The sequence below is a fragment of the Leptonychotes weddellii genome, chromosome 8 (genome assembly GCF_054177405.1).
Source record: "Leptonychotes weddellii isolate Sample4059 chromosome 8, ASM5417740v2, whole genome shotgun sequence".
NCBI lineage: Eukaryota > Metazoa > Chordata > Mammalia > Carnivora > Phocidae > Leptonychotes > Leptonychotes weddellii.
Window position 1 is genome coordinate 34329172 of NC_138376.1, and position 12074 is coordinate 34341245.

At 43.1% G+C, this 12074-nt stretch overlaps 1 protein-coding gene across 3 annotated transcripts in view; it reads left to right on the forward strand.

Moving 5' to 3' along the window:
- RUNX2 (RUNX family transcription factor 2) overlaps positions 1–11733 on the forward strand; it is a 123963-nt gene extending 112230 nt beyond the window's left edge. For 2 of the 3 annotated variants that reach the window (XM_081828359.1, XM_081828357.1), the window contains 2 exons: positions 5811–5876; positions 7452–11733. In XM_081828359.1, coding sequence (XP_081684485.1) covers positions 5811–5876; positions 7452–7930 — 545 coding nt within the window. In that variant the 3' untranslated portion in view covers positions 7931–11733. The remainder of the gene's footprint in view (positions 1–5810; positions 5877–7451) is intronic. The other variant, XM_081828358.1, reaches the window with a different exon arrangement.
- Positions 11734–12074: the final 341 nt, after the last annotated feature.

Genomic DNA, 12074 nt, shown 5'->3' on the forward strand with positions numbered 1-12074 from the left:
AGCCTTAGGATCAGCTGGTCCTTCAGAATTTGTGAGCATGCAGTGGAAAAGTACAATTCATTACAACACGGAAAATAAATATTTATCCTGGATAGTTGAGGCACTTTTCCCTCTTTTGCAAAACTATGGAGTTTGCTAGTCTGACCTTTCATTATCTTAAAAAATTTGGTTTCACATTCTCTTTTTTGCTGGTTTCTTCTCCACTGGTATGAGCCATCACATTTCTTCCGCATAGGGTATATTTTTCCAATTATTATCTAATGTAATTACAAGTAATACTAATTTAGGAATAGGTACTTGGTCATTTTAGTGTGAAGAGACAAATTCAGGGAAATTAAGAAAATTGATGTAAAAATCCCTAAAACCTCAATGTGGAAAATGCAAAGTACTATTCTGCCTATAGTCTAAAATTGATTTTTGGGTAATATTTGTATAGCATTTCTGCTTCTGTCCTATTGCCTGTTTGAGACTATGCTAGTTATTCATCTGTGTAGCACATTTTTTGGAAGTACCCGTCTTAGCATCGTACTATGTCAGTAGGATCTAGAAGGATACATGGTTCTTATCCTTAATTTGCTTTCCCCTTAGTTGGAAAATGAAAATACTTCCCTAAAAAATAATACTTTAAAATGCATGGAGCAAAATTTACATACAAAAATGTTCAGGAGGTACATGATAAAGAAAAGATGATGAGACTTTGTATCTGGGAAATTCTTGTGTATGGGTGAGCTTTAAAGATGGTGCCTGCCCAGCCTCGGTCTGGCAGAGAGAAGAGCGGGAGCCATGAGTCTGGGGAGAACACGAACAAAGCTCCAGTGAAGGTCCTGAGTGTATGCCCTGCCACAAAGAGGACGGCTCATACTGAGGAGCAGTGAGATATGACCTTGGAAAAGTAGAACAGACGACTCTGAAAATATGCCAGTAGCCTCCTCCTCATTTCCCCCCTCCCTGGTGGAGGTGCTCCGTCATGCCTTGTGGAAGGTGGCTGACCTGTGCCTTGAGGGGGTGGCACCCTCTGGTTTTCAGGCTCAGCCACCTGTGTGGCCTAAGAAGGTGCGTAAGCGGGAGATTTCTCCCTGTCCCTGTGCGTTTCCACAGAATGCGGATTTAAGGCAACTCAAGGCAGATCCTCCACATTTTCCCACTGGCAGCGGAGCCAGAAGCCCCTCGTTTTAATTGCATGATGTCACTCAGATCTGCCTTGTCTCCAGGCTTCCGTTTCTTCTTCTGTAAAGGTCATCTCTGATTCTTGATGACTCTCATGTACTTGCTCTCTCTACTGGTCGAGAAATTCAGACAGAGCGCGAGTTTTACCCTCTGTTACCTTTACTACCTACTCTAAGTAAATAACTCCGCCTTAGTGGCGGCGGTTGCCCTGGGATCCCGCAGGAGACGAGTGTGCTCACTCCCCCTCCCTCAGGCCACGCGTTTGTGGGCTGGCCCTCTTGCTCCCTCATCTCTTCTCCGCGTGGCCCGTGGCGTGGACTGGTACACACATCCTGGCTCTAAGGATACTGGGAACACCAGCGGCGAAACAGAAGTATCTGTTCACTAGTGGTGATGGATTGTCTGAAACGGGAGGTCCAGTGATGTAATGATGCTTGGGAAGAGCTTTGAACACCCTTTAAAGAGTTTTACAAGGATGTATATAGTTTGGAGTGGTATTGGAATGCATGCTAGGTTTGATGTCAGCATTGCTTTAACGCTTATTATATCTATTTTTTTAATGTGTCAAAAATGTACCAACTATCGTACAGAGTTCCTGACCCCTAGACTAATTTACTTATTCATTCATTTTATCCATCCGTCCATATACGTACACTAAAAAAGCAAAAACCAAAAAACTTAAGCTCCTAGAGTGTAGAAGGGATGTAAGAGGAAAAGAAATCATGACATTTATCAACCAAAGCTTTATAGTTGGGAGAAAACAGGCTAAGAAACAGCTAATAATTCAGTAAAGTAGTGACTCTTAAGGGCCCAAAAGAGAGAGATGGAAAGTAAATGCTATTGTCACAGGAAGGAGATAAGAAATTATAGAATAGAGCAGTTGGGGCGCGGCAGCCAAAAACGTGGTAGAAGGGGAAGAAGATTCTTCGAGAAAAGCAGCTCTGTGGCGACCTTGAGTATTATATGTTCCCAGAGGAACAATGCTGTGAAGGGGTCAATAAAAAATTCTTGGGCTTTATTTGAGATTTGTCAAAGCAGTAACTCCTACCATTTAAAAGGCCCCAATGAAGCTTTGAAGTTAACACCTCATTGCGGGGAAGTATGATGGCTTTTCATTCTGTGCATGTACGCCCTCGCATTACAGAGCAGGACGGGGGACTCTGCCTGTACAGCTCTGTCCCACCTGGCTTCGGGACCCCTCTTCCCTTCCTGTGCCCGCCCTGCCACCTCAGCTGGGGTGTGGAAATCCCGCTGTTTGGAGGGCACGATGCGCTCCCAGTGTTTCCCAGCTGACAGCCCCAAATGGCAAGTCCCCAGTCTGTTACTGTTCCCAGACTCCTGTTTTTTTCCATTCTAGAGATCGCCTTGCCCATTCTCACCCAACCCCGATTTACTGAGGGCCTACTCAGTGAGAAGATGTGTGTCAAAGTGCTAGGTAAAGGTCTAGAAATGTCATGTGGTTCTGTGATTCAGCACCGAAGGGGAGACAGACAAGGATTAGACAAATCTCCGCCCTCAGCAGCCCACTCTTTAGTGAGGAGTCAGGAATGACCCAAGATCACTAGGACTAGAAAGCGGTGTGTGAAAGATGCTGATGGGGGATTGCAGACCTCGGGACCCGAAGATCAGGGATTCTCTTTTATTCCCTCTTTTTGGTTTTACTCCTTCCACCACGCTTTCTGCTTGCTCTGAAGACCCAAGAAACCCCAGTGGGTAAAGAGACGCTATTTCCTTTTTCCCTGTAGACCTTGGGGGGGCGGGTGGAGAAGCGGCAAGATTTTTTTTTTTTTTTTTACTTTTAATATTGATGTTATTTCTATATGGGCTTCCTGGGCATTTTATTAATATATTCTCCCCAGTGGGTAAAGAAAGGCTATTTCCTTTTTCCCTGTAGACCTTGGGGGGCGGGGGGAGAGGCAAGATTTTTTTTTTTTTTTTTTACTTTTAATATTGATGTTATTTCTATTTGAGCTTCCTTGGCATTTTATTAATATATTCTCCCCGTGTATATTAGGTTTTGCTGCTGCTGTGTTAATAAACAAGTTTCTTGCAGCCCTCTTTATGAGAGTTGCATTCCTTTGCAGGCTATCTGACTGTGGCCAGAGGTGCAGATAGCAATCCGGAATGAAACACGTCTGTAGGAAGCCAGCAGGTCCTAAGGGAATCAAACCCTTGACCTAGGTCTCATTCACATCATGCTATGAGCAACTGAACTAATTGCCCACGATTTAGCAGATTAGATCCAACAAGACCTCAAAGAGTTGTCAGTATATCCCAAAGATAGTAACTCTCACTGGGGCACATGTAGGTACCAGAGAGCCTACTTAAATACTTTTAGATAAAGTTAGATTTTTAAGGCAAGAAATGTATGTACCTGTGATTGTGTCAGCCAAATTCCTTAAGGGTAACTAAGATTGCAAAGAGGTCATGGCTCTGCGTCTCTCAGGCTGCAGATTTTGTAGTGTACATGGCTCCCCTTCGCGGGATCTCAGCTTCCCTATTTGTTAATGGGTAAGATTAGAATTGATTATCTAAGCAGTAGATGAGGAATTTGGACCTTTCCACCAGATACCCCCACCAGCAGAGGAGGGTAAATGGGTGCTATAGGGAATCTGGGGGACATAGTCTAAAATTTTATAAGTACAAAATTTTGTTCAAGTCCCTTTTTGTTTGTTTACCTAAAAATTCACCCAAGTGTTGTATTCTATCCCATATATATCATATTACTGTCCCATATACCCTGTCTCCAAGTTGAGTAAAACCAGCCGATTGGGAAGATGCACCCTGTTTATCTTGGGCTTCAAGTAACTCCCGGTAGTTCTGGCTTTATTTAATCAGTAAGTTGTAGGCAGGAGTTGGAAACTGGCTCGGGGGAGCTCTGTGCTACAGGGCACGTCCCTGGGCAGTTACTGAGTTTTGCTTTTACATTTATAAAGTTAGATTGAGGTGATAGTACTTTTAGAACTCTCCAGGCTTTTATCTTGACCCTTCATTAAGTAGATAATACATTTTCTTTACTGCAGTTGATATAATATCTAGGTCTTTTTTTTTTTAAGTTTGCAGTTGTAATGTGGCTAGTTATGCAGGTGTGCATAGTTTAGTACACAATGTCAAGATTACCCAAGAAGGCCATCTACAGAGATACCTGAGTTCATGTACAAAACAGAGATTAAAACTATAGATGCAACCTTATTCAATGAAAGGAAATTTAATTATATCATTTGCTTCTGCAACAATTATTATAAATAAACGGAAGATTAGGAAGGGCTTTATTTTTTTTTTTCTTTTTAAGTTTAGAGTTCCATCTCCTCGTCTTAGATTATTATATAAGGGATCTCCTGTGAAACTTTAACAAGTTGTTAATATTTCTCCATACAGAACACATTGCAGTATGTTTCAGAAACATTTCTTGGTAACACAAAAGGATTAAGGGAATTCTAGAAAATTCTATTTTTTGTTAGTTATAAAAATGACTGTATAATCCCTTTAAAGTCCACATTAGCTCTCTTTGCCCAGAAGGAGTTAATCCTCAAGACATTATAGTCTCAAATGACTAGAAGCGATTGGTCAAAATTCTGTAAGCCTAGCAGAAATTTGTTGCATTGTTTTCTATAAACCACAACCAGAGCTCATTAATTGAAAAATGAATGTCAATTTCCATTAGCTGGCATCTATAAACCAAAAAGGTACAGTGACCCTGGCATGGGATGGGTAATAAAAACATCAGCAAAACGTCTCAGGTAAAATAAGAGAAGGTGAGGGGGTGGAGGAATAAATTCAAAACCATATTGGAGTTTACTGGCAGGGCCCCACACCAAGGGTTTTAATGAGGCTTCTGCATCAAAATAAGGGAAACCACATGGAATGTTAATTATGACTATAGCATATTTTAAGTACAGATACCCACGAGAAACATTTCTTTTTCTTTTTTTCTTTTTACATTGACAAGCCTATCTGTGTGAGCTCTGTGCTTCTGGCGGCGGGGGCGGGGGCAAACGGTGATGTTTTCAGTGTGACTTCTTTCTGTTTGAAATTGTTCACATTATTCTGGTTTCTCTCACTTGATCTGCACATTGAACTTAATCTGTACAGAAGTGGCCTGCCTACAACTATTAGCTTGCCAACTCCAGTTCGCCTAGCTGCTATGCAAAGGAAAGGCCGGCCCGGGAACCTCTGGGGCCCGCGCGTCCTGCGTGCAGCTCCTTCGGTGGAGGGCATAAATAAGCGCGGGCCGAAGAGAGACCTTAAGCCTCATCGGCTCCCGTTTGCCATCTGTCCTAATCACTCCTTCCACATCTGAACACATTTGGTTAGAATTTTGTAGCCGGGAGGGGCGAGGTAGAGGCCGGCCGAAGATGGGCCTTTATAGAACCTTTATAGAAAGCAGAGAGTAACTGCCCAGAGTGTGTCAGTTTTGGTTTGTCATCTTGAAAGTGTTTGCTTCTGGTACTCGAAGCTTTTTACCCTTTGCTTATGGGCTTATGGGCCTGCGGATTCCGGGAAAGCGCTCGTGAGGGGTGGGACCTTCTCTGCCTCCCCCTTCCCCTAAGGTTGTTGCTTCTCCTCCTGTCTCAGAGTTCAGGGCGGTGCTAGAGTGTTTAGAGCTGGAAGGGAACTTAGAGATCGTCCCCCTCATTTTACAGATGATGACACAGCCACCTCTGACTTCTGCCTCTGGCCTTCCCCTCTCAGTAAGAAGAGCCAGGCAGGTGAGATTTTTAACAATTGCTGGGCGGGGCGGGGCGGGGCTGTCTGATTGGTACTGTCTGGTTTTTGAGAAAAACTTTTGTTAACTACGTATCGCTTTTAAAGAATCGCTTTCGATGACACGTGCACATCATGGCCCTTACGAAGATCCCAGGAATGTGCGTTTTAACAGAAATCAACAACTCTCAGTCAGCTGAGTATTTAAGGAAAAGTATTAGGATTATTCCTTTAATAAATCCTGTAGCATCCACGAAGAAGGGTTAAATAAAAACGGGGCTGAAGAAGTACCTCCTGACTAAGGCCTTGAAGAAGCACTAAGTGCTTTCCCTTACGGATAAAAGCTGTAGGAAAAGCAAACATGTGAGACACAAAGAATTAGAAGGTTTTAGATGTGACAAAATCTTAAAGAACGCTGGGATCATAAAAGTTCTTGTCCTAATTCTGTCAATTTTAGAAAATCATCTTTAAAGTCTTTAAGTCTTTAAAGATCACCATTCTTAAGTTTTTAGGCATTTCAGAAAACTGATTTCCACGTGAAGTGGTTTATGACTACGGTTTTATAAGTTTAAGCACCAGAAATAGCTGTTAAGGAGGCATACTGTTAGCTTTAGAAGTTAAGGGGCTTTACATTTCAGGGCAAAACCAGCTTTGCCTCCAGGTACCACTTAGAATTAGCCGAAGCTAAATCTGTAGGGTGTGGCACAGGGGCCTGGTGAATGGATGCCGAGGCAGCCTCTTACTTGCCTCCCCCCGGGCATGGAGCCTCTCACAAAAGCTACTGTTGGCACCTGGCCTGAACGAGTCCTAGGTCACCCAATGAGGCTCAAAATGCAACAATTCCTAGGTACTAAGCCTTCCCCCCACCCCCACTTTTAAAACCTACTTATTTAGTTTATGACCCTCGGGAGAATTTCTAAGGGCTAGACTCTCCCTCTCTGCCCCCAGAAAAGTAAGATAGTTCCAGAACACATTGAAATCTGGTTTGGTTTTTTTGACATCCATTACTAAGACGGAGAATAAAACAAGACTATAGATGATTTTAAGACTTGAAAAGAAGCGGTAGGAACATGTTAGGGTATCTTTTTGAAGTTCTTTCATTGATGAAAGGACCCTGCCAAGAGTACCAATAACAAAACAGATCACTCTGGGATTTCTTTATGTTGGGTTGAGAAAAAGAAACTTGTCCTTCTTAGTAAAAACATCACTTTCAAATATCTGAGGTGCAATGAGAATCAAAAAAAGAAAAAAAAAATCAATGAGGATTCAGTCTTAAAAGTCTGGTGAGTGAATCTATGTGATCGGTGTTGGGTTGGTTTACACATAAGACCTAGCACACGTTGGGGTTTTTAAAGCCCTCTGGGATTCTCTGGGGAGGGGGGTGAAGAACTTAAGGACCGTAAAGTGGAAAAAAAAAAAAAAAAGACTGGGTAGTGACTGGTGCGTCTGAAGGTCTATTTGTGGCTTGCTGTTCCTTTTTGGGAAGCTAAAGTTTTTTTTTTTTTTCATGTAAAAATTCTCTCATTATTTTAATTGATATTTACAGATTTTTTCCCCCCATCTTCTGTTATAATTTTTAGGTGCTTCAGAACTGGGCCCTTTTTCAGACCCCAGGCAGTTCCCAAGCATTTCATCCCTCACTGAGAGCCGCTTCTCCAACCCACGAATGCACTATCCAGCCACCTTTACTTACACCCCGCCAGTCACCTCAGGCATGTCCCTCGGTATGTCCGCCACCACCCACTACCACACCTACCTGCCACCACCCTATCCCGGCTCTTCCCAAAGCCAGAGTGGACCCTTCCAGACCAGCAGCACTCCATATCTCTACTATGGCACTTCGTCAGGATCCTATCAGTTCCCCATGGTGCCGGGGGGAGATCGGTCTCCTTCCAGAATGCTTCCGCCATGCACCACCACCTCGAATGGCAGCACGCTATTAAATCCAAATTTGCCTAACCAGAATGATGGTGTTGACGCTGATGGAAGCCACAGCAGTTCCCCAACTGTTTTGAATTCTAGTGGCAGAATGGATGAATCTGTTTGGCGACCATATTGAAATTCCTCAGCAGTGGCCCAGCGGTATCTGGGAGCCGCATCCCAAATGTATCAATATATACATATATAGAGAGAGTGCATATATATGTATATCAATTAGCTATCTACAAAGTGCCTATTTTTTAGAAGATATTTCATTCACTCACTCAGTCATGATCTTGCAACCACAGGAGGGTAGAGATACTGAGAAGCAAAAGGCCCGAGAGAGACCATCCTATCTAGGTTTCAGACTGTTTTCTACTTAAAATGTACTTTTACAAACCAAGGAAAAAGGTATTTTTTTTTGTTGTGGTGTTGTTTGGCCTGTTATCACAAATCACCTGTTCCTATGCCAAGTCAGAGAGGTGGACTCCAGGTTCAGGAGGAAGAAGAGCAAAGCCGCTTCCTCTCTGTGCTCTGAAACCACACACCCTCGCGGTAGCAGCTGTGTTTGGACCAGTGCACTCTGCAGACCAGCTTCCAAAGCCGGTCGAGGTGCACGTAAAGGCAAAGAGGGCGAATGGATGCTTCCATTACAGTATCATCCATTCCGAGTAACTGTCCCAAACTTTGCTTTCAAAGGCTTGCCGCAAGTTCTCATTTGAACTGTTTGGTTCAGTTTTTGTTTTTGTTTTTGTTTTTCTTTCCTACTTTAAGAAAGTGACTTCAAAAAATACTGATCGGGATAGATGATTTTATTTTACTTTTTAATACCTTTTTTTGTTTCCTTTTCCCATTTAACCAAAAAGAAATCCCATCCCTCAGCCACCCTCCCCACCTTTCTCCTTTTAGGCAAAACTCAAAATGGCAATACCTTATTATAGCCATAATGGTATAGATAGTGTTTGCGTTTGGCTGTGTGTTGTTTCCTTTTTTTTTTTTTTTTAAATTATGATATGTGTAAAATCTGAGGTAACTTGCTAACGTGAATGGTCATATAACTTTAAAGATATATTTATAATTATTTAATGACATTTGGACCCTTGAAACATTTCTTAGTGTACTGATATGCTGACTTCGGTCTCTAAAAGTGCTCTTTATTAAATAACAAAATTCTTCAGTGGGCTGGAGCCATATCTGAAATATTGCTAAGCAATTTCAGTTCATCCAGGCACAATGTGATTTTCAAAAATACGTCCATCTCCAAATATCTTAGATGTAGCTTGTTTTTGTGATGTATGAAGGAAATGTTATGCTTCGTTCTTTCAGACCTTGGATTGCCTCTAACCCAGCTTTGCCTTCTAAAGCAATAATTAGGGATTTAAAAACCAACTTTTAGCCCCGTATCACTCATGTTGCCCTTTATCAGCATGAAATGCTGGAGTGATGTGGTTTCCCAATTTCTTTCAAATAATGATGACTCTTGTCATATTAAAAAGACAAGCACAAGTGTGAATCATTGAGCTGCAGAAAAATGTTCTGTGGTTTCCTAGTTAAAGCAAAACTCTAAATCGCCAGGCTTCATAGTGAAGACATAGCTTAAAGCCACCCATGTGGCTAAAGGATGGATCATGATACTCATAGGACAGTAACGCCAAGTTGCACCAGGGATTCTTAACCAACCCGCCTTACCAAACAGTAAGTCAGGAGAACCCAGATCTGCCTTACCTGAGGCCCCGCTGGCGGCTCTCCACGGAATCTGCATTTAAAGGAGCAGGTGAAGTCATTGTCTTAAAGGGCACCGGGTCATCTGAAGAAGCAGGCGAGTTCCAGCAGATAGCTGAGCTGAGGGAACATCCGGGCTGCAGGGGCCCATATCCAACCCTGTGGGGTCAAGGGAAGGCAAGGCCATGTGGAGTTTGGTGTCTACTACTGTGTACGAATTTGAGCAGAAGCCCTCCTGCAGGATGCACTTTGACCACTCCTGGTGACCCCATGGCAAACTCCCGAGCGTGAATCCTTAATCCAAGCCAGGATCACTCCATGACACCACCGGGCAAATCCCTGCCTGCTCCCTCACAGGTCCGGGGCCCCTTCGCTTCAATTCTGTGCCCCCGCTGAGCAGAACTTTGTAGAGATTTGCCCCCAGCTCCTCGAGACCCTTTCCCCGTAGTCATTCCCAGGCCCGCTTCACAGGCCGCCAAGCCTGGCGGGATAGCGCGGGGGGCACCTGGCCCTGTGCTACTGGCTGGGGGCCTCCCTTGCAACCACCCCGACTCCTCCCAACAAAAATCGAGGGCAAAACAAAGAACAAAACAAAACACTTCGCCTTCTAAAGGTTGTATACCAAGTATGCGTGGATAAATAAGCCACTTTCCTGTTCCTTAACTAAGAGGGAAGTAGTAACTGATACTATTTATTGTCTGTGTGTGGTAGCTTGAAGCACGCCACTGTCCATTTATTTGTTAAGTGTAAAATACGTGTGTTTGTTTCAGCAGCACTTAAAAAAGCCAGTGTCTGGTTACACATCTCAATTCTAATTAATTGACGTGGAAATGTCACCGCCAGTGCCAGCTGTACCCTATTTAATAGAAAAGGTACTATATTTGTACATTATTTTTTAATGTTAAAAGGGCTTTTTTAAGTTTACAGGACACATACTAAGTGACTCTAGGGATGCTTTTGTGTTGAAAGGTTATTATAGGGGCTGCAGGCAGCAACCCAGGAACACTTTAAAAGTTGTTGTGTTTTTTTTCCTTGGGAAAAATTCAAGGACTTCTTCCTTCCCCCCTCACTCCAACCACTCCAAAGGGGTAAGTCACATTTCTTGGACTAAATTCTGCCCTTTTTCAGCCTGGGGGTTAAATATTCCCCCCCACCCCCCGTGCTTTCTTTTTTTTAACTGAACCCTTAATTTGCACTGGGTCACGTATATGATCTGTGGTGTCAAGACCAAAGCGAAGCCTCACTACTACGACCGTGGAACCATGTACTGGCCAACGCTCTGTGTTTCCCTCAGGTTCACAGAGCACGGTTCTCTTTGTAGCATAGACGTTGCCGGAGTTCACAGCGTGACCAACAGAGCCGCTTTCTGTCTTAGTTGTCTCACCAAGTGTGACCAGTGTCAGGGTTCCAGAACAGGTACCACAGCATCGGGTTTAGATGAGTGAAGTGACTTCCAGCCTGGAACCGAGAGACTCAACCCCCCACCCCCGGGAGCCTTTTAAAAACGAGCAGAGAAACCCACCCCAATAGGGATCATCCATTGCAAACACAGAGGGGAGGAGATGTGTGTGCTGGCTTAAAGTTCCTTCCATTCCCAGGAGAGGGACTGACTCAGAGTCTAGGTTAATACATGGAAACACAAAGCACGAGTGAAGACCATAACGACTTCTATGACATTCGAAAGAACAATAATAAATAAAGACGACTCTTCCAAACCTTGAATTTGTTGTTCTTAAAAGGAGAATGCATTTAAAAAATATTTTCTGTGTGAGAATTTTTTAGATGTTTGTTTACTTCATGTTTACAAATAACTGTTTGCTTTTTAATGCAGTACTTTGAAATATATCAGCCAAAACCATAAGTTACAGTAATTTCTTAGGTATTCTGAATAAAATTCCATTTTTTTTTTGGATATGCTTTACCATTCTTAGATTTCTGTGGAACAAAAATGTTTGTAGCATTTTGTGTAAATACAAGCTTTTCATTTTTATTTTTTCCAATTGCTGTTGCCCAAGATCTGCTTTCCCTGCACATATTGTACAAATTCTACTTTGTGCCACAGGCCATGATTGTGGATGAGTTGACTTTCAACTTCAAAGGGACTATTTGTATTGTATGTTGCAACTGTAAATGGAATTATTTGGCATTTTTCTCATGATTGTAATATTAATTTGAAGTTTGAATTTAATTTTCAATAAAATGGCTTTTTTGGTTTTGTTACGTGTGTACTTTGGGTCTTTTCTCAGCCGTGGTTTCTTCTCTAGTCTGACGCCTATTCCTGCCTGCACCTGGGCCCTTCTTGGCTGTAGGACTTGCCAGGGCCAGAGGAGAGTGGGGGTCTCTGTTACTGGTGAGAGGTTAAAACATTCCGCTGGGCGCTGTCTTCTTGGTTCGTCCTACTCCTACAGAGGCGTGGGCGAAGGATCTAGCAGTGAACTCACTTCCTTATCAGCCTGTGTCCGAAGGAAAGAGTGCCCACCCCATCCTTGAGTAAAGCCCCTTTATTCTGATGAAGGGACCAGTCCGGAAACAAAGACAGCGGGCTCTGCGGACCCAGGGTT